The sequence below is a fragment of the Canis lupus genome, chromosome X (assembly GCF_048164855.1).
Source record: "Canis lupus baileyi chromosome X, mCanLup2.hap1, whole genome shotgun sequence".
Classification (NCBI taxonomy): Eukaryota; Metazoa; Chordata; class Mammalia; order Carnivora; family Canidae; genus Canis; species Canis lupus.
The window spans coordinates 87,320,755-87,343,769 of NC_132876.1; the positions used below are offsets into that span (position 1 = coordinate 87,320,755).

At 43.4% G+C, this 23,015-nt stretch overlaps 1 protein-coding gene across 1 annotated transcript in view; it reads right to left on the reverse strand.

Moving 5' to 3' along the window:
* Positions 1-79: 79 nt before the first annotated feature.
* Positions 80-23,015, reverse strand: part of LOC140628098 (amine oxidase [flavin-containing] A) — a 70,089-nt gene continuing 47,153 nt past the window's right edge. Inside the window, exons 4-15 of the mRNA XM_072816958.1 lie at positions 21,795-21,899; positions 20,936-21,027; positions 15,758-15,899; positions 14,952-15,101; positions 14,506-14,665; positions 13,492-13,588; positions 10,385-10,438; positions 6,261-6,318; positions 5,065-5,162; positions 3,287-3,398; positions 3,019-3,081; positions 80-2,830 (exon numbers count right to left, since the gene is read on the reverse strand). Coding sequence (XP_072673059.1) covers positions 2,684-2,830; positions 3,019-3,081; positions 3,287-3,398; positions 5,065-5,162; positions 6,261-6,318; positions 10,385-10,438; positions 13,492-13,588; positions 14,506-14,665; positions 14,952-15,101; positions 15,758-15,899; positions 20,936-21,027; positions 21,795-21,899 — 1,278 coding nt within the window. The 3' untranslated portion in view covers positions 80-2,683. The remainder of the gene's footprint in view (positions 2,831-3,018; positions 3,082-3,286; positions 3,399-5,064; positions 5,163-6,260; positions 6,319-10,384; positions 10,439-13,491; positions 13,589-14,505; positions 14,666-14,951; positions 15,102-15,757; positions 15,900-20,935; positions 21,028-21,794; positions 21,900-23,015) is intronic.

Sequence of the window (23,015 nt, forward strand, 5' to 3'; positions counted from 1 at the left end):
GAACCGGGGGAACTTGGGGAGTCAGTACAAAGCAGCCTTTTAAGCCTACCCCCCATTAACTCAAAAGAGGAGCCAGGTCTGAATCAGGGATGGTAGTGCACTTTATTAACAAATAAAACAGTACCATACAGAAAAATCATCACTTCAATGGCAACACACGCACAGATGTGTACTCCCACATGTAGCATTTGGGCACATTTCAGACAGAACATCCAGCACCAAGTTCACAATCAAACTAAACACAGTTTACAATCAATCCTTCGGTATTTTCTCTTCAGGGTGGTTCAGGTCCTCATCGAACAGTTGTGACAAAAAGATTACCTTTTTAAGTCTAATTCTTGACCTTCCCGTGGAGTGAGGCCAATGCTGCTTTCAGGACTGTGAAGGAGGTGCCAGGTTCTCTCAACTGCTTCAACTGCCTTTAGTTTCTTAGGGTGGGAAGAAAAGACCTATGGGATTATCTTGGTGCTGGACAAATAAAATGGTGGGAGTTCTCAGTTCTGATTTCCTATCTAGGCACACCCAAACTAACATCCATTTTTAAGCTTAATCTATAGTTTAACAGGGCTGATCTCATTAGGGTAAATTAATTGGTTTTCCAAAAAAGTTTGAGAAGAGGGTAAATCAAGAGTCCTTCAACATTAGAGACTTAGATCTGTTAACAACCTCCTTACTGTTAAAACTGTTGCCAGTTAAAAAGTTTAAATCAGCATTTCCCAAAAGGTGTGTCAGAAACAAGTTAATCAGTAAGTGAACAGAAACAACTGACATAGATCAGGGATGTGATTTCTCCGAGCAGTTTGATATAATATGTGGCAACTCCTTATGGACTGGAGCATATCCAAGACATTGCCCAAACTCCTACGTTAGCTAAAACACTTTTCAATTAAAAAGTAAACACTGGCAGAAAAATCATACTAAGCCCTCATTATCAGGATCCAGTGACTTGTGAATTTGTAAGGTTAATTATGTAATAAACTTGGGTTGATCTTCTCTGGCAATCTATCATTCCCATTCAACAGAAGACAGATTAGGTTAAGAGGCATTAGGAGATAATAAGGGTATGAAACAAAAATTTTAATATGGGAGCAGTATAAGAGAAATTCATCAGCTATAAAACAATCATATGACATTCAGCAGAGAGGCAAACACAATGGTATCACTTTCTTATAAAACATAAAATAATCAAGACACATAAGGATTGACCTGATGATTTTAAAAAGGTGAATCTGAATGTAGCTTGTTGAATGTGTGGATGTATGCCCATCAAAATTTTTATTTACAATTTTTAGTATAGCTATCTAAAATGAAATGCCTCATTCATCCATGATGTGGGATAGGGTGTTACTACTATCCACCTGTGTACCCAGATCCACTGAATCTTATCAACTGCTTTATTTGATCACATTGGTGTTTTTTCCCCCAGACGCTTATATGAAAAAAAAGTAGTCTTTTATGGCTGAAACCTCTGAAAGGAGCTTTAAAAAATCTGAGTTTTTAAAATGGGAAAGGCCAGAAAGATGCGGGCACTGTTCTGGGCCTGCTTTATTCCTCAAATAGAGAACTCAGTCTTCATATTAAAATCACTCAATTTCATGTCTGTTATAAACTTAATTGAAGCCAGTGAGGTTATAATATAAAGCCCCGCTTTCCTTTCTCTATTTGATAGTCTCAACAAATAGCAATCAGAAATTCATCATGTGTATTTCAGTTCCTATTTGAGAGAGATCAGCATGCTAATATTTACTCAAAGGTAACCCTGTCATTTTAGTTAACAGATCTGCCTAATTCTACTCTGGTCCTAAGGAAAAAGAAAAAAAAATATGCCACTAGGGGCCTTCAGACAGACAAGGTCTACCTGAAAGGAGGAAAGTGCTTTCTTGAAATTGGCAGAGAAGGTTATCGACCATAGCGAGAGAAGGCATGTCTAGCCATCCTCCAGGAGGAGGAGAAGATGCCTCTTGCAGTTGGTGTCATGTGGAGCTCATCAGGAGGCCTCCTCGCAAATAGTCCTGCCACTAATTTACTCTGCTCCCCTGGAGAGCTACACACAAATCACAGCAAGTCAAACGAAACATTGGATTAGCTGTCTAGAAACTTCACAGGACTTAGAAGTGGCCAAGAGACCTCTGAGGCGCAGTCCGGAAGACATCCCTCAATGGTCTACACCTCCACTGCTTTAAAGTACTACTCCTCATCCAAAGGGGGAGCTGCTCACCCCCAGGAAGCTGCGAGCCCCTGGGCCCTGGACCTACACTTCTCTATTTCCTAAGGACTGGAAAGGACAGCCACAGTCTGGGCCTTCACCTACTCAACCACTACACACAGAAAGCGAAATGCTTCATTTCTGCTATCAACCAGGCATTTTGTGTTAGAGGAGACAAACAGGACACAGAAATGGTTTCTGATCAGCACTTCAATTAGACATCTTGAAATCAAGGACTTAATCACAGGTTTTATTCTACCAACCAATACAAGTTAGTCTACCCAGGCAAATAACATGATGGAGCTTGATCTTATTGAAATTAATGAGGTGATTCTTTGGGTTGATTTTACTTATGACACTGACTGAGACTAAACTTAAATCAGTGCATTTAAAGATGGTCCAATGACACAGCCTTTGTCGACATTTTGCTTTTGATGGTGCTGGGGAAGAGTAAGCAGAGAGTGTGGGGCTGAAGACTCAGGATCGTCTCAGCAGCCTGAATTTGTACGCCACAATCCACAGGGCAGTTACTGATGTGGTAAATCCAATGAGCTTCAGCAGGCCTGTCACCGATGGCAGGTTCCTCTCCCAGAAGGTGTGGGTGATTTCCATAGCTGGAACATCCTGGATGGATGAGCAGAGATCGTTAGCATTCTTACTCGTACTGACAAAGGTGGGGAGAACACGTCTGCCATGTCAGTGCACGCGCCTGCCCTAGGGTGGCATCGACAATGACCTCATAGGCGAGAAGGTGAGAGGCAAGACTTTTACATTCAGTTACCAATCCATGGAGAAGAAGCCACTAAACTCACCTTTGATTCAGGTTCCTGGGTCTTCAGGTCTTTCTCTGCCACCCTCCCGAGAGCATTTAAGACCTGCAAGAAAGTGGCCATGGTATGATTATGAAGTGAGCTTCTATAGTTCCGAGGGATGCCAAGGCCCCTGCTAGCCATAGAGGAGCCCCCACACCCAGAAGTGTAGTGAGCTGCGAAGTGGATGTACAAATTGATCAGTGTCAAGATGCAGAAAGATCCAGATGCCAAAAACACCACTGGAGGGTGACGTGGCTCCCTCCCTTACCTCTCTAGCTGTCCGTTCCCCAGCCTCTACAGCTCCTTCCATATAACCGCTCCAGTGTGTTGCCGTCTCAGTGCCAGCAAAGTAAATCCTGCCAAATGGCTGGCGGATCACCCTTTGAGAGAACAGAGAGGTCATGAGTTACCTGGGAAGGCAGCGAGGGTAAATGAGCCCATCGCTGCTGCCCTCATTAATCCCAGAGAACAGAGCCCAGCCCCAATCATTCCCAAAACTCCCATTTGGCTCTGCCAAAGGAGAAAGGCTCTTCCCTGTTCCCTGGGCCTGTGCCCAAGGATCTGAACTTTCAAGCCAGAGAGAATCAGGCTGTCAGATCATCAATCACTAAAGGTGATGCTGGCCTTTTCCGAGCCAGCCAGGATTAGAATACAAGCACACGCATGAAACCCACAATCGGATTTCTCTGTACTAGGTTTCCTATCTGTGGTCGATCCTGCTCCCTACACCATCTTTTCAAAGGGGTGCATTCTTCACAAGAGGGTATCTGGCAGCAGACACCAGCCATGCGGGCACTCCCAGGGTATCAGGAGGAACCACAGTGGCAAGTGGGAAGACAGAGATGAACTGCTTTCTAGCAAAGGATGGAGCCAAGGGATTATACATCTGTCTCAAAATAACCACCTCTGGACACAGTTAGCTTCTGTGGATTTATCTGAGGACAGGGAAATGGGCCTTCTCTTACAAAGGGGTCTCAGCAAAGAAAGCCATGGAAGGGCTGAGCTGAATGGGCAAGTGTCCCCTCCCAGCTTGTCGGCTTTGACCCCTACCATATCTGCAGCCACTTTCATACAGTCTCCTGAGTGGCACACCTTCCACCCTCAAAGGCCTCCACACCTTTTTCCAACTCAGACATCTTTGGTTTCATCTGTTCCTGACCCTGGTTTCTACTTCTAGGCTTCTACTTTGCCCTCAGAACTACCCCAGTTAATCAATCCCTCTTATCACTGACAAAGACTATTTGATTTCATGAAATAAACACAAAGAAAAAGCTCACGTAAGGAAAGGGTTAAGAAGGCCCTCTTTCTCTGTGGACATGTGTTACCTGGAGTTAACTTTCTAGCTCGGTTCCCCTGAGAACCTGACGGAAGGTATCATGCCAGGGAGGGTACCAGGAGACACTAGTTATGCCAAAATGCCTCCTGCCACACTGGTAATTGCATCTGGGCCAGGAAGAATGTCTTGCATTGCAAATACCCAGCAGGAGGCTCTCCCTTTGGGCTTCCCTGAGTGTCCTGCCTTGTGCAGCCAGGCATGTTCCTGGACAGACACCGTGCCGATGAGGCTGTTACAAGAGACAATGGCTCCTCTGGGGCAGGGGGCTTCGAAGCCAAGGTGGGCTTCCTGTAATCTATGCCAGGATCACCTTCTGCTCACATTTTAGCTGTCCACGCCAGGGATGCCCCCCACCCCCTCGAAGAGGAGTGGCTGCAGCAAGATGTCTTTAGCCCAACGTCCTTAGGTATAGCTGCTACCCAGAAGCCCAGGGGACTCATGTGAAACTGAATGTCTAATTGAGCTCAAGCAACTGCAGCTTGCTGTTCTCACACAGATCATTGACACCTGAATTCCTCACAGGTGTTCTGCTACCGTTCTGGGCACTGAGAGCAATTGTTCTATGTACAGATATCCAGAAATACACATACTAACTACCCGGGGCACTCACAGTCAGAATGCTACTATTTCTAAAATTCCCATCCAATTTCGCTTATGGGTTTAAGGTCAGTGCATGGCTTCGATGAATGGGGACAGTGTCTGGCCAGTACCTTCCGTAGTGAGTCATGATCCCAGGGGGGAAGTAGGCGGTATAGCAGCCCCCGGAGTACTGCTCCTCGCACCAGTTCTTCTCTTCATAGTGTACGGGCTGCATTCAGTGGGGGAGAGAATTCCAAAGAGAAGACAAAGTTGAAATGCTACCAGCCAACCACGAAGGCTCTCGTATATTTTACCTTAACAAGTTTATGTTTAAAAAAAAAAAAAGGTGCCCCTGGTTCTTTCTGTTTCATTTAAGGGGAAACCTGACAGGACCAAGTAAATGGCCTGTGGTAAGATAGCAAGTGACAAAACATGTGTACTTTGACTTTTTCAACCTATTGACGAGGGGAGACATGGAATATTCCAATATCTGGGAGACAGGGTGTTGCCGTGCAGACTCTGAAATCTTTAGACTAAGTCTTTGGGGAAACCCCCTCAACAATCAAGTTCAGAAAAAAAAATAAAAACAAAAAAAACAATCAGGTTCAGGAAAGTGAATAATGGGAATCCTGCTAAAATGAAGACAATTAAAGATGAGCAATGGTTTCCAAGAGACATGGGAGAACTTTCTCTGAGTTTTTCCTTAACAGAGTCTGCAAGTTTATTATTTGAACAGTTCAGAGATAATCCCCTGAAATAGCCTCCAGCTAGCTAATAGGATCTTCAGACAGAATTTCATTCCCATCATCACTTTCAGTGGCAGATTGAAAGCACCGAAATCCCTACATGAGCTGCGAATTGAGTCTACAGATGGAAAAATCAATTAGTGTGGCTTTGACCTGAGAGAGTCTAGATTCCACCCATCCTGTCAAGTATACACTAGTGCACCCTCACCAACAAATGAGGATGTATTTAGGATTTTACCTCAAAGCAGTCAGTTGGTTTTGACAGGAGGGCAGGAACTCTGTTCTGGGAACTGATCTCACTCACTCCAGAGATAATACCTGTGACTCCAGGCCCTGATTGCAATTGGCTACCAGTTATCCAGGGAATAGTGAAACAGCCCAAGAACTGCTGCATCAGAAATTGCATGCACCTGACGGCAGCCTTCATTGGCCTTTTTGTGACTGAAGTTAATCCTCCAGTAAGCATATCCCTTCATAAGACTCTCTTCATAAGACTGTCAGGAAACCAGACTCTGCTTTGCTTTACCACTTAGAGCAAACAGAGCAGAACCTTCTAGGGATTAAAGCTGAGGGTTTCTTACTTGTAAAGCTTCTTGGGATCCTAGCACTTTGGCATAGAGCTCACAGATTTTCCTCTTCCTATAAAGAAGAATTTTTAAAAAAGTTAAGGAAGTAATAACTGAGGAGTATAGAATAAACACAGTGAGTTCCAGGGCTTTCACCAATGAACCAGATGTATTAAGGGGAAACTAAAATCACTGGTAACTATACAACACGAACAGTTCCATGAATCTTTGCACTCAGATTAACCTTCTATGCCTCAATATAGTCATTTGACTTGAAAATGCATCAGAATTTTCCTTTTACATTTTTGCCTCTTTTACTGCCCAATATCATATATGTTCAAGATTCAAATGAGGAAAGTAAGATTAGATTAAGTGCAGGAAATGATGTTAAATCACTTTCCTAGAATATGTAGATTTCTAGAATATTCCCTGTTATGTCTATGGACCATAGGACAGTGTTTTCTTATAAGTTTATATTTTTATTGGTGTTCAATTTACCAACATATAGAATAACACCCAGTGCTCATCCCATCAGGTGCCCCCCTCAGTGCCCGTCACTCAGCCACCCCCACCCCCCGCCCACCTCCCCTTCTACCACCCCTAGTTCGTTTCCCAGAGTTAGGAGTTTCTCATGTTGTCTCCCTTTCTGATATTTCCCACTCATTTTTTCTCCTTTCCCCTTTTTTATTCCCTTTCACTATTTTTTATATTCCCCAAATGAATGAGACCATATAATGTTTAGGACAGTGTTTTTTAACTATCCTCTATTTATGTTTTAAGATCTATGAGCATCCTCTTGCAATCTCTCTCAAATAAATAAATAAATAAATACATAAATAAATAAATAAAATCTTTAAAAATAAAATAGGGGAGCCTGGGTGGCTCAGTCAGTTAAGTGTCTGATTTCAGCTCAGGTCATGCTCTCTGATTTCAGCTCAGGTCATGCTCTCTGGTCCTAGGGATTAAGTCCGGTGTCGGTGTGTCGGTGTCAGACTGCAGGCTCCCTGCTGAGCCTGCTTCTTCAGAACTCTCCCCCTGCCCCTCCTCCCACTTCTGCGCACACACACTCTCTCTCAGATAATTAAAAAATAATAATAATAAATAAAATAAAAATATGCTAAACCATGAGAGGCCTATCATCGTTCTACTGTAGTCATTGTCGGTAACTTGACATAATGGTCTGTGTACAGGGGTATCCAGGAGTGGCATGATGTGCTACATGATGCTACTTCAGACAGTCTTTGGCTGCCTTCATAATTCATTATATAAATGATTCTCACAGAACATGACATGCGGTAGGTCTTAAAAATCAGTAGCTTGGCTCAGCGGTTTGGCGCCGCCTTCGGCCCAGGGCATGATCCTGGGGCTCATGCCCTGGGCTGCGTCGGGCTCCTTGCATGGAGCCTGCCTCTCCCTCTGCCTGTGTCTCTGCCTCTGTGTGTGTGTGTGTCTCTCATGAATAAATAAATTAAAATTTTTAAAAATCAGTAACTTAAATGATCTAAGCACTTCTTGAAACATGTATTTTTAAAGTCACAATCACTCTTGGTGAAATTAAAAAGTGCTAATTTACTAAAATCACTCCTTTTATAAATGAATGGTTCAATTTCAGGATTTGTTTGACCAGGTTCACATTGAACCAGTTATGTGCTTTGGTATTTACTTTCTTTAGTCTTTATAGAGTTTAAACATTGAAACTGCTCCAAAATACTTGTTATGCACTAATAAACAACTGGAAAAAAATTTGCTACAAAATGTGGCCAAGAGTTTAATTCAAATCTGAAAGTCAAGTACTGAAAGCTGAAGAGAAAAATGGCCAAAAATGAGAGGAGGGGAAAAGGATGGGAGAGAAGGTTATATGCTTACTAGTAACAAAAGAAACAGGAATTTTTTTTAATGAAAATTTTATGTCACCAATTTCATTAGAAAACATTTTTAAGGGGACGCCTGGGTGGCTTAGCGGTTTAGTGCCTGCTTTCAGCCCAGGATGTGATCTGGAGTCCCGGGATCGAGTCCCACGTCAGGCTCCCTGCATGGAGCCTGCTTCTCCCTCTGCCTGTGTCTCTGCCACTTTCTCTCTCTGTCTCTCATGAATAGATAAATAAAATCTTTTTTAAAAAAACGCTGAATGAGGGGGCGCCTGAGTGGCGCTTCTGCCCTTCCCCACCCTGCTTGTGCCTGTTCTCTCTCAAATAAATAAAATCTTCAAAAAAAAACCCAACAGAAGGGGGTGCCTGGGTGGCTCAGTCAGTTGAAGGTCTGCCTTCGGTTCAGGTCGTGATCCTGAGGTCCTGGTACTGAATCCCACATCAGGCTCCCTGCTCAGTGGGGAGTCTGCCTCTCCCTCTCCCTCTGTCACTCTCCCTGCTGATTCTCTGTCTCATAAATAAATAAATAAATAAATAAATAAATAAATAAATAAATCTTAAAAAAATAAATAGATAAACAGAATGAAATCTAAAATCTAATAACCTACCTTGCAGTTAATTTTTCACTCATGGACAGTAAATCACTTATAATAGAAATGAAGTCATTATTTACTGTATTTCACAGTATTAGATGAGTCAAGGATGAGTTCATACAAATCCATCAGGAAATTATCTTCTCCATCCCTTCTTCCCATTAAAATGTAAAATTTTGGGGAAGGTAATAGAAGTCAAAAATGTTAGAGCCTGCTGATCTGTTAGTTCGGCTCTAAAAATAATAGAACATATTTTAAATGATGGCCAAAAGATGTCACTGTGCAAATTGCTTATAGCTGTATTTACGCACTGGTTTCTAAACCTGGCTGCTCGTCATAATCATTTGAAAAGCTTGTTAAAAAATACAAAATACTCAGGCCCCACTCCTAACCTACCAAATAATCTATCAGCCTCAGAAAAAAATGTATTTTACAAACATTCTCTGGCAGATTTTTGACACAGTCAGTTCTGGGAATCTTGCTCCAGTCAAAGACACATTCAGAGTTCTAAGTGTTTTTTGCCTTACAAAAACTTTCGAGAAGTTCAGCCACCATGTGGAATCATAACCAAACGTCTACATCCAGGCTGTTATTTATTTTACTATTAATAAAGAAGGAAAGCAGGAAATCCAAAAGAAAATGTCAAGCTAGGGCGGCATAATGGAAAAAAGTATGCATTGGAGCCTAGGCCTGTCTTTGTCACAAGCTAGCTTGAGAAACTTGGACAAACCATTCCCTATTGCTGGAGCCCCATTCTTCCTCTTTGAGCTAGTGGTTCCCTTCCTGAAATCAGACCTCACAGTAGCTCAAGTGAACAAATTCGTGTGCAAATGGGAGAACTTCTGCAGCCTGCATCCCAAAGTCATCAGAGTAACTCTCAAACCAAGGGCTGCTTGGGGATTTCCTGCTTAATTTTGTGTGTGTGTGTGTGTGTGTGTGTGTGTGTGTGTGTGCAGGCGTGTGCGCGTCCTGGTCCTCTACAAAGGATTTAGGTCTACCCTCAAGAAAGGAAGCCCAGAAATTCCAGAGGCAACCCTCCAACTCCCCCAACAGCAAAATGACTGTTTCCAGATAAGAGTTCCCAGTAAGATTTTATCTGAACAAAGGAAAGGATTCCAAGGCAAAACATAACAAATACAACAAGCCAGAAAGAGAAAGGGAGAAAGGAGAAAAAAAGCCACTGTCCTCTAAAATGATGGTTTCATACGAGGAAGCTAGGAGAAGGGAACATCAGAGCTGTATCCTAGATAATCAAAGGGGGATCATTTTATGTATACAAGTTGACCCACATGCATGGATTTGCTTTTCAGAAAAAGTACACTCAGAGAACCTTGGAAAAGGGATAATGGTCTTGCAGGGTGATCAGGTTTCAGCCTCTAAAGCTTTTTGAACAACTATTTCCTATAACTTTTCTCCATCTACCCTACAGGGAAACTCTACCTCTCAACCCCTGTAAAATAAACACAAATATATAAAACTAAATTAATTACCCCTATGGGCCAGCGCTGAGTCCAGGGGACTGTCACAAAAAGGTTGCTATGGTGACAAAAGGTTGATATTTTGGGATTTTAAGCCTATTGGTGAATTGTGGTGTTTTCATTGATGCCATCATACTTGTTGGTGCACAAGCCCAATATAAAGCTAAGCTTTTACGTATGTTTCAGATGTCACTTCTTACCTTATTTCTTTATGGAGCTTGGCAAGTCGGTCAGCTTTTCGGGCAAGTATGAAGCTGGAGAGAGAGGGTACATTTGAACGATTAGGTGACAGGAGAGTTGCCTCCTCTTTTTAAAATGTTCCTGCCTCCGCCTACTCAGCATTGATGAACTCTCCCACGCACTCCCATTATTTCCCTCTATTAGAGCAAATGCCAGACTGTCTTCCATCTGCCTTGCTCCAAAACCCCTCTAAACTGTGGGCTCCTAAGTAACTGGTCACCTCCCACTCAATGTTTTACCCCCAAAGTTCAGCGTGGTTCTTGGTATATAGTTGGAAATCAAATGTTAGTTGAATTAATGTTGTGTTAAATGATATCCTGGTAATTGACTGCTGCCTTCTGCCAAATACTTGATAAAAGCTGCAAAACCAAATCTAAAAAAGCAGTTGTAGTAGATGCCATGGTGGGCCCCCCAGATCCCTCTTTATGACTAAACACTCATTACCCTCAGCTCAGGGCTAGACCCTTCCCCCATCCACTGCATTCTATAGTAGAGGGCTGCCTGGCTCAAGGTCCCACTCCTCCCCAGGGTGACAGGCTCTGGAGTGCAGTGGGTATGAAAGTCCACTCAGTGCATGACATCTCTGAAGGGCCATCACAGTTCTAGAGCTCTGAGACCTTCCGCTGGGGACAACACTGGAGCCCAAACTCTCCCTCTGCGCGATCCTGATTCATTCCCTTTCCCCACAGGGAGCAACCCCAGCGCACACTGAGGAACCCCTTGTACCCAAATCTCCATCTCCAAGTTCGCTTCTGGGAAACTGACCTAGCCCAGTCCCCAAATTCAGTAACTCAGTAAAACTCAGTTATAATTTATCTACAAATAGTGATATATTACTGAATCACATGTATGTTTTAAAGAATTGAATTATGACCAGAAGTCCTTCCATATGCTATTAGTAGAAAGTGCTCAAAAATCCAAATGAGCTAAAGGACAAGGAAATTACTTTTGCATTTAAAAACAAGTACTACACTTTGATTTCTTTTGTTCCAGACCAAAAAAGACAAGTAGATAAGGACTGAGAATGCAAGAGCCAAAAACAGATACTTCGACTTCTCCCTCACCCTCAAATTAAACTGCTCCAAAATTTGATTGGCAATTCCTTCGGAGCTGTTATTCGAGATCATTACAGGAAGCAAAGATTACAAAATGTATTTGCGTTAATCTAGAGAACAGCATTTCAGAGGAATCTGTGGACTACTTGAGACATTTGAACTAATGAACTTTATGGGACATAGTCATAACTTTGCTTGATTTAACACTTATGTTATGGCTTGCTAGTAATGATTCTGGTTAAATTTTAAGTTTATGTAAGAATCAGTCATTTGAGGATTACACAGGACTTGAGTGAAAACCATCAGTATCAGATGAAACATTAAATGATTTCCCTGAAAACCTTTTTAGATCCTGGGTGCTTCTTACAACTCCTTTTCTAAAGGGCAGTTAGTGTTGGCCATTCCGGTGAGTGAGGTTTTATTGAGGAAATTAAACATACTGGCTTTGGGCTGGGGACATTTCATGGCTCAAAAGTACAAGGTCCTTTCTAGTTGCCAAAAGGTACTAGTATCACAAACACAGCATTGGACAATTACCACCCCGTCGTTAAGGGTTTCATTGCCCAGAGCAAAGAGCAGGGTGGAGACAATGCAGTGTCAAGGCAAGAGCAGGGCGTAGGCAACTGTCTAGATAAAAAAAAAAAAAGATTAGAGTATCACTTTTTAGGAACTGCCTAAATAACCCCATTCCTATCTGGAAAGCTGCTGCCATACATGTTCTGGCTAAAAAAAGCTGAAGACAGCCCAGGAAGGCAGATGCCACAATATCTAACTCCCAGGGCAAGAAGAACATCCATGTCCTTCCATCATCCACAGTTGGATTGGTCCTGAGTGTCTCCTGAATCTATTACATCAACCCTCGGTTTTCTTCTGGCACACAGAAGGTGATGGCAACCTGCCCACAGCCTGTATCCTTTCTTGTCCAGTGGGGTTAGAGTTGAAGAGGATGTGCTGTTCCTCTGATTATTAGGTTGTGGGCACCCGCCCTTCCCAGGGAGGCTGGTGCTAGTTCTGGTATTTTGCAGCCAGAGAAGCGGTTACAAAATGTCTTGTGGAAAAAAAATGTCTTGTGGGCAGTCCAGGAGCAGAGCCTGCTAAGTCTGGCTGGGGTCATGGGTCGCCTTCTGGTTTTGTAATTTCCCTGCAGTGATGCAATGTGCGTGAGTTCGACTCTCCCAAGGGTGAGGGGGAAAAGCGCTGGTCTCTGGAAGTCACTTGGCTGTTATAGAAGCCGAGCTCTTCCGTTGTAATGTGCTAGAATAAACAGCTCTTTTATATGTGGAGCTTTGAGGAAGGGTCAAAGGCAGGACAGCGGGGAAGGCGGAGGACTCCTTAGCCAATTCCTTTGTGAAAGCACTGCTTCATTCTCTGGACTCCCAGCCCCCCAAGAGCAGAGCAGGTGGGGGAGGGGTGCTGGGCAGAGAAGAGGAAAGCTCTCCTCTTCCAGACACAGAACCAAACCCTGGACGATCCCTAGTGACGGACAGCTGTGAAGTGACCTATCACAAAGAGTGACACCCACTCAAGGCCTGGCTCTTCCTCAAACTGCATTTCCTCACTGCTGATCGGTATTATATCCCTGGGTAACAATTAACATACTAACGTTTGCTGTGTAACGATGTTTGGAGTGCAGAAAAGGCTACAGCCCAGAAACCCAAACTTTGAAAGGTTTTACACAGTAAAATAGTCAATTCTCATTCTAGATGACTGTGGACATTCTACCTCTGGGCGGGGCTGTCTACCATCCGCCTGTCTAGCTGCTTCCTTCGCTCTGTCCTCAATAGCTTCATGGGGGAAAGAAAGAAATGAGCACGAGTTCAAAATAGTGTTTTTGTAAAATTTCCCCAGTGTTTTGTGCCACATACAAAACATTAATATTTTAAAACATGGAAATGATATATTTCTGTCGTGTTATTTATGATCACTTGAGCTCAATTCCATATGCTCTGCCAGCATCCACACCAAGACACCAACACGATTTAGAAAACGCAAAGCATCCAGCTCTAACTTACCCCATGATAGCGGGCAGTGATCCATCTGGCTTGGTGTCATCCAGGGTTATTGAAATTGGAGCTTCCTCGTCTTCAATGATCATACAGCCACAGTAATCTTAATAAGGAGAAAATCCATAGGAGATTAAAACTGACCTCAAGAAAAATATAGGGAAAAAATTGTGTATATATACCTATACACACATATACATACCCAAACATAAACTCTTTTGCTAAAAGGAAGGCAAATTTCAAATATTTGCCCCAACTCTAGAAGATATTTCCTTACTAAATACACACATTAACTATACAAGGATGTCTGTTGACTCAGAGACGTAGAAAATGACCCATCCCAATGACTTTTAGATAAAAGTCATTGTATGACCAATGCAGGGCTCAAGTTGTAATGTGGCCCCGGAGACCCAGAATACACAGTTAATAGAGGTCTGCATCAGAGGGAATCACCCTTAGGAACCCATGGAAGAAGGTGGGAGACAGAATCCTTTGAATAGGAGCAGGTTTACCAACAAGAGCCACCATATCCACCCAGGCCCTGCCTCAGCTAATTCTCGCAACTTCCTGACAGCAGGTCTTGCTGTTACTATTCTACACAAGAAGACTGACGCTGAGAGGTAGTATCACACCCAAGGCCACTCAGCTAAGTAAGCAAGTGAAGCCCAAGAGTGTGGGTACTCTTCCCACAGTACCCCTTTGAGTCACTCTGCTCACTTAGAGTAAGTGGCAGGACACATGCCAGGAAGCAGGGCAATGGTGCCTCCGCCACTTGGTAGGATCTTTTCCTTCCCTCCCTTTCATTGACAGTAAGTGCTCTTGAGGTCATTCGTAGCCTGGGGCTGTGAAGAGATGGACAGACTGAGATTTCTGGCCCTTTCTCTACAAATTTAAAAATATTTATCTTTGTAGTCTTTTTTCCCGTTCAATGTCTACTATCAACGTCTACTAGAATTGAAGGTCCCTAAAAAGAGTGGGGTCCCTTCACTTAACGCAATTTAAACAGGAGGAAGCACAGCCTACCCTTCTTCTTCCAAAAGGCCTCCTTGTAATACATCATACACTTGATGATAGCTCCCATTGGAAGACGCTGAATTAACTGATTTCTCTCTGATGGAAGCTCTGGTCTGAAGTGGATCTTGGCAGTCAAAGTTGGAGGGATGGCACTAATCACGTATTTGCACTGAAAAACAGACATAGAATACCACCCTCAGACCTGTGAGTCTCAGTCTGTACAGATGGTGAGAAACATCATGGTGATCATTTAGAATGACCCTGAGCAGTAACCACAATACAAACTGAGGCCACACTCACAGACAGGGCAGGCGAATCATAAATGGTAATTTGGAAGATGGAGCTGAAAACCTACCAGCACAAATTATACCACTGCTTGGATTATATTTTGGTTAGAAGCCGCCAAAGACACGAGGCCTATCTAGTATGTGCTCCTTCTGACTAGGCTGAATTACCTCATAAAGTTCATGATTCAGTGTCTCTATGATGATGTTGTCATCTGACTGGTCAACATAGGTGACAGGGCGCTTCAGCTTGACTCTGTCCCCAAGGCGCTCCATTATCCGTTCACTCACTTGACCGGATCCTCCCACAAACTTCCGTTCCTATAGAAGAAGGGAGGCAATGAGGACTAGAAACACCAAATCACCAAATATTGGTCGTCAATAGGTCAGAAAGCAAAACACAGGTCAAAAGAAGCAATGGGGAATTTCTAAGTATAAACACACTTCCAAGATGCAACTGGTCCACACTGGCTAAAGCTAAGGGTTAAATGGCCAATAACTCTTGTGGCCACAAGAATTTAGGGAGTTCTGGAGACCTCCTGAGGAGAGGAATTATTCACTTAGTGGAGAAAGACTCTACACCTTGCACTATGGGACAAGAGCCTGTCTGGACCGAGCCGACTTTAAGTACAGTGATTTTACTGGTTCTGGAAGTTTTTGAAAATCAGTTGGTCGGAGTCACTAAGCTCCTCCCACAGAGCTAGACTAATTTTACCCACCTCCCCACAAAAGGAAGGAACCCAATTCCCGAAACCTAATTATTTCAAAATGAAACATTCTTTAGCTGTGAACTCATCTCCAGGAACGAGAAAAAGGAAAGGAGAACTTTTGGTTTCAGACAAGTCTGTTGATACTATTTCAAAAATTCACAGTTCAAATTCACTCACGTTTCCAAACACGGGAGTGGTTATTAAGATGCCACATTGGGTGAGGGCAAAACCACAAATGAAGTTAGAGGGTGCAAACGAACTCCATACCTGGCCTCCATTGGTCACCGAGAATATCCGAGTGGTACCTCCGCACTGCTTCACATACCACAGGAACCAGAGCGCAGACACCTCGTGGGGCTCAGAGGTCACATTGATATTCACAAAGAGGGATGCAAACCTCCTAGCAGTCCTGGTCACGCAACAAAAGTGGCAGTCAGGTGTAAATACAGACATGCTGCCCAGAACAGCATCTTTTTCTTCTTTTAAAGATTTTATTTATTTGAGACAGAGATAGCCCAAACAGGAGGAGCAGCAGCGGGAGAGGGAGAGGCAGGCTCCCCAGTGAGCAGGAAGCCCAAAGCGGGACTGGATCCCAGAACCTTGGGATCATGACCTGAGCGGAAGGCAGATGCTTAACTGACTGAGCCACCCACACACCCCGGACAGCATGTTTTTAAAACACAATTTAGTGTGGTTAAACAGCATGTGTACTGCATCTGGGGGAAAAAAACAAATCTCTGAAGGAATACATATTTTAACTCCTGGTGAAAATAAACTTTTCCTCTGCTTTGAGGCAGTTACAGGTTAGCTCCAAATATATTAATTTTGGTACAGTCTAAAAACAGTCAATATGCTTATGAGGGATCATTAAGGATACAGTTCTCATTTATTTGAACAACTGTCCTCACCCTGGTCTAGTCTAACGTCCCTTACCTGGGTTATAAAAGTGATGGCTCCTCCTGGTAAATCCCTATCTGGTTTATTATGACTACAGCCCCTTTTGATTCTTTGCCATTTACAGCCAATGATGTCTTTTGACAATGCAAAACAAAACAAAAACCACTTGCCACAAAACCCTTCAATGGCATTCATGGCAAGACGCAAAAATCTTGAATGCGGCTGTTCTATCTTCCACCATCAGCCTCTCAACCAACTCTCTGCCAGCTAATTACATTACTTTCTCATGATATCCTTAAGAGTCCAGGCACACTGTCATATCATAACAAAAACATATCAATTTCCCATCTCAAGGCCTTCAAGAGCTGTTTTCTGTTCTCTCTACGTGGAAAATGCCATCTCCCACACCATCCACCCTTTCTATCTCCCACCATTCACAAAGCTCATTCCTGGAAGATACCACCAATCACACTATTCGCGCCTCCAGCCTCCCCCATCCAGTGGTCCGTTACCGGAAGGTACCATTCCCCTAACAACATTCACTTTATATCTCCCCTATGCCTGGCTCATTCCTGTGATACCATCCCCCAGCATCACTCCTCTATACTGTCTACACTCATCTACTACACCTCATTCCTGGAAGTTACCTGCCATATCATTCACCCTTCCAGTTTCCTCCCTCAGTCACTGTGGCTCATTCCTGGATAGTATCATCCCCTCACAACATTCTCTTTTCCTGTCTCCTCCATCCACTATGGCTCATTCCTGGAAGATACTGGGTCCAAACATCATCTGTATTCTGGTCTGCCAATCCACAGTCACTGTAGTTCACGACCAGAAAATACCATCCCCTAAACCATGCATCCTTCCTGTAGCTACTATCTCCCCCCCACCTCACCCCAATACCTGAGTCACTGTGGTTCCTTCCGGGAAGATACCAACTCACAACAGGCCATCCACCCTTCCTATTCCCCAACATCTACTATGGCTCATTCCTGGAAGATACCATCCTACCAAGCCACAAATCCTTATTGTCTTCCCACATGCACTGTGGTTCATTCTTGGAAAAGACTACCATCCCACATCATCTCCCCTTCCCCATCCACCCTCAACCCTGTAGCTCATTTCTGCAAGAAACCTTCCCAACACACCAACCACACCTCCAGTCTCCTCCCATTCTACAATGGCTCATTCCTGGAACATACCATCTTCCCACACCTTCCAACTTTCCTGCCTCCCCCATCCACAGTGGCTCATTCCCAGAAGATACCATCCCACCACACTATCCACTCATCCTCTCCACTGCCAACCATTACTGTGTACTTCTAGAATGTATCAACTCCCCATACCATCCATCCTTCCTGTCTTTCCTATCCACTGAGGCTCATTTCTGGAAGATACTATGTTCCTACTTGATCTACCCTTCCTACCTCCCCTCACAGTCACTGTAGCTCATTCCTGAGTGATACCATTCCTCCATACCATCCAGCTTTCCCATCTTCCCGATTTACTGTGGCTCATTCCTGGAAGATATCATTGCCCGCCGCTCCCCCCCACCTCCACATCCTTCCTGTCTACCTCCATGGATTATGGCTCATTCCTGGAAGGTAACATTTCCCACCACATCCGTCTTTGCTGACTCCCCCATCCATGTGGTTCATTCCTAGAGGATACCATCCACCCTCATTACCCAGTCTTCTTGTCTCCCCATCCATGTAGTTCATTCCTAAAATATACCATCTACCCTCACTACCCAGTCTTCCTATCTCCCTCATCTATATGGCTCATTTCTAGAAGATACCATTCCCCTCTCTCCAGTACAACCCTCACATGTCCCCCTATAGCCTGTGGCTCATTCCTGGAAGATACCATCTCCCAACCTCCATCTTCCCTCCTACATCCACTGTGTTGTTTCTAAGAGGATAGCTGGACTACATCATCCAGTCTCCCAGTCCTCCGCCCCTACCTCCATCACTATTATTCTTTCCTGAAAAATAAATTTCCCCTCCAGCCATCCACCCTTCCTCTGTCCCCCTACAGTGGTGCATTTCTGGAAGATACTATCCCCTCAACTATTTCTACTCTTCCTATGTCCCCCATCAATTGATGCATTCCTCAAAGATACTATCCACCACATCAACCATCCTTTCAGTCTCGCCAACTGGCTCATTCTTGGAAGATACCTTGTTTCCATATCGTCTACCCTTCCTGTCCCCCACCCAGAGTCACTGTAGCTTTTTCCTTGATGATACCATCATTTCATACCATCCTCCCTTCCTTATCTCCCCCACTGTGGCTCATTCCTGGAAGATACCATCCCCTCAACACCATCCACTCTTCTTGTCTACCTCCATAAACTGCTCTTCCAGGAAGAAGCCATCCCACCATTCATCCTTACTATCTTTCCCCCACTCTGTCCACCATGGCCTATTCCTGGAAGGTACCATCCTTTCTTCCCCCCCATCCATCAGGGCTCATTCCATCTGGTCACACCATCAACTCTTCCAGTCTATCCCCTTCCAGGAAGATACTGTCACCTTTTCTATCCATGAAGATACCATCTTCTTTTCTATCCACCCCTCATCCATGTTGCTCATTCCTGGAAGATAAAATCTACCCACACCATCCATCCTTCCTCTCTCCTCCCATCTGTGTAGCTCATTCCTGGAAGAAACCATCGTTCTACACCATCCAGCTTTCCTGGCTCCCCTTATTCATGTGGCTCATTCCTGGAAGTTACCATTGCCTTACAGCCTTCCTATTTCCCCCGTCAATTATGGTTCATTCTTGGGAGAAACCATTCTCCTACACCATCCTCTCTTCCTTTGTCCCCCTCATCCATTTGGTTCCTTCCTGGAAGATACCATCACCCCCATATATCCAGCTTTCCTATATCCCACCCCCCCCATCCAAGTGGCTCATTCTTGGAAGATAAAATCTATTCACATCATCCATCTTTCCTATCTACCCCTATCCACTGTAGCTCATTCCTGGAAGATACAATCCTCTCACACATTCCATTCTTCTTGTCTCCCCCATCAGTGGCTCATTCCTGGAAGGCAGCATTCCCCCACATGGTCAAACTTTCCTGTCTCTCTCCATGATTAAGCTCATTCATGGAAGATACATCCCACCAAATATCCATTCTTGCCTTCCCCAATCCACTTGGTTTCATACCTAGAAAATACCATCCCTTCATACATTTCATCCTTATTCTCTACCCCATCAATTGGATCATTCTTGAAAGATAACTTCTCCCTATACAACATCCAGCTTTTTTGTCTACCAGCATACACTGTGGCTCATTCATGGATGATACCATCTGCATGCATACATCATCCAACTTTCATTTTTCACCCCTTCCACTGTGGCTCATTCCTTGAAGATACCATTCCCCCACACCATCCACTCTTCCTTTCTCTCCCTATCTGCTAAGGCTCACTCCTGGAACATGTCATCTCCATACTATCTATACATCTGGCCTCCCCTCATCCACTGTGGCACATTCCTTGTAGATTTGATATTCCCACATCATCTTCCCTTCTTGTCTATACCCAAATACTATGGCTCGTTTCTAGAAAACATTTCCCTCCACACCATCATCTTTCTGCTCTCTCTCTCTTTCATTCACTATATGGTATTCCTGGAAAATACCATGTCCTCCACACTGTCCACCCTTTCCTATCTCCTCCCATCTTCTGTGATTAATTTTTAGTTGATGCACTAAGTCCTTGGTTTATGTTTAAAGATTGCTGCATCCAAGAATCTCTTCCTTCCCCTCAGATCAAAAGCCCTGTTACAGTCACTCTGGTAACATTATGGAATTATGTGGATAATGTCAGTCTCTCCTGCTAGAATAATATTAACTCCATGAGTTTAGAGGCCATGCCTAATGCTTTCACCACCATTCCTCACTGACTGGTACAATGCTTTCACATAGCAGCCCCAAAAAGCTGACTAAACAATCTATAAGTAACTCAACTCATTACACAGGTTCTCATTGAAAACATCATAAAATTTATATTTTTCATTAAAATAGACTAGCTTGCCTTCTGTTCCACATTTTTCTACATCTGTATGGAATTACTTTAATATCTTCTCAAATTGCTTCTGTAGCTGACTGCTATATAATTTGAATACACAATTACTTGTTTTATTGCAAATCATACAGCGCTTTCATTAAAAAAAATTCCACTTAATTCACCTCCTCTTTTTCTTATGTTTTAGATTCATTCTATGTTCAAACCCACTCTGAAGTGTCTAAAGTTACCTCAAAGTTGCTACTGACTGATCATTAGGTTTCCTCTAACCTTCTTTCCTATAACTTATTGAAAAAAAACACTGCAGGGGTGCCTAGCTGGCTCAGTAGGTGGAGCATGCAACTCCTGATCTTGGGGCTGTGAGTTCAAGCCCTGTGTCAGATGTAGAGAATACTTTAAAAATAAAAATCTTAAAAAAAAGAAAAGAGAAAAACCCCATTGTAGTTCAAGATAGGACAGAAAGATCCAAAGGAAAGATAGTAAGTCAATTCTAAATAGTCAAGATTACTTTGTCCAGCAGATTTTATCGATAAGATCCTTCATAGTCATCTTGTCCCATTCCTCGGCATGTGGGGCCTCCCATGGTGCATCTGCTGGAATCTGTGGAGGAAGAAGGGCCCACATTCAGGTGTAATGGTTACTGCCCACTATCTTGCCAAGAGGCCTTCAGGACAAACTCTGAAAAGCAGTCTCTGTGTCTGTGTTGGAATGTGTGATTGGCACAGAATTCTAATATAGATAGTGATGGGTTTGGGATGTATAGATCTCTGGATTCTATGCCTTAATGATGTTTCCATAATAATAATAATGATTATAATAATTATGATGATGGTCATGCAAAAGGGGGGGAATAAATGTGTATGTAAATTAATATGTAATGATGATGATGATGATGATCATTATTATTGAAAGCCAATGCCCATTTTAAGTCCCCAATTTAAGTGTGTGAGAGTGATCTTATGGAGCCTGGCACTAGGTACAAAAACTGTGGGGGAACAATCCTCTTTATTTTACTATCGAAAGGAGCATCACACATGGATAAGGCAACTATGAGTAGGATACCTGGCAAAAATACACCACACAAATTCTCAGTGGCATAAAGTTGAAAGCACATAGGCATTACAATCAGAGAGATGTGGGTTTGAATCCTGGTTCCCTTGCTGTGTGGTGTTGGGGAAATTACCCTATAATCCTCATTGCACTCATTTTCCTTGTAAGGGGAAATACTATCGACTTCGCAGAGGATCTGGGTGCGTTGGAAATGATATGTGTTAATGTCCAGAGCAATGTTCCCTGAACTGAAGGATGTTAAACAGTTGCTGTTGTTATTAGTAACAGGTCACATGTAAGCTGAACACACACTTTACCTCCTTCCCCATGTTATCCATTGTCCGCCACAGGTTGTTGTAATCCAAATATGCGATAGGATTCCATACCGGAGGAAAGGCTCCTCGGAATGGGTAAGTTTTCCCCTACAACATAGAAGCAAAGGATAATACCTTAAATGAGAATGGCATTCTAAAAAACAAAACCCAGCCAACATAAAGGCCATTTTCAAACTAACAGTATCCTCTCCTGTTGCAAAAGCATTGCCTTTGATAGAAAGTAAATATATTTTACTTATATAGGCCCCAAACTTCAGTTAGATTAGCAAAAAGTCCTCTGGTGTTGTGTTACCTGTATTTGATTAACAGTAAAAAATAGCTGTGAACTTACTCCTACTTACATAGAGAAAATAAATAAAGGTAGTTCATCCTAATATCTAATGCTGATGCCACAATATTCTCAACCCTCAAGTTCCTATCTAATCTCTTTGGAAGGGATGCTTCCCACTCAGATGAGAGCAGGATGATGACATGGAAGACTATCCTTGAACCACCCAGAAGACCGGAACAACAAAGCAGAACATCTCAGACTGTGTTTTAGGGTTCACACGGGCTAAATAAAGATCGGCTGGACGACCGACCATGCCTAACGTCATGACTCAACATATGAGAAAGAGAATAATGGGCATTTGACATTTTTTGGTTGCCCAGCATCCATGTTTCTTTCCCAATTATTATCCTGGTTTCTTTTTGGGGAACTGTCTCTCCTCCTTTGTGGATAGATGTATAGGGAAGAGGGTCTTGGGTATCATCTCCCATTATCGCAGGTGATGGGCTAGATCCTTTCTCTACCCCCTCTGACTTCTAATCCTCGAATGAGTCACCCAACAACAGAAGAAAGCTAACTCTGGGTTCTCCTTCCCCATGGCAGCATGCTGCACGATGCTTCCAGCTCTAAAGACCATGGCTGTGGTTCCTGCCCCTAACTTGCCAAAGCTCCCCTGATTACTGCCTATTCCTAAACTTGGCCCTCCAGCCTCCTGTTGATTCTCTGGGCTCTTTAATAACCGTTCACTATATCCGTCTTATTAGGGACACCTGCCTTTGGCTCAGATTGTGATCCCTGTGTCCTGGGGATCAAGTCCCACATCAGGCTCCCCACAGAGAGCTTGCTTCTCCCTCTGCTTAGGTCTCTGCCTCTCTGTGTCTTTCATGAATAAATAAATAAAATCTTTTTAAAAAATTAAAAAAAAATAAATCTCT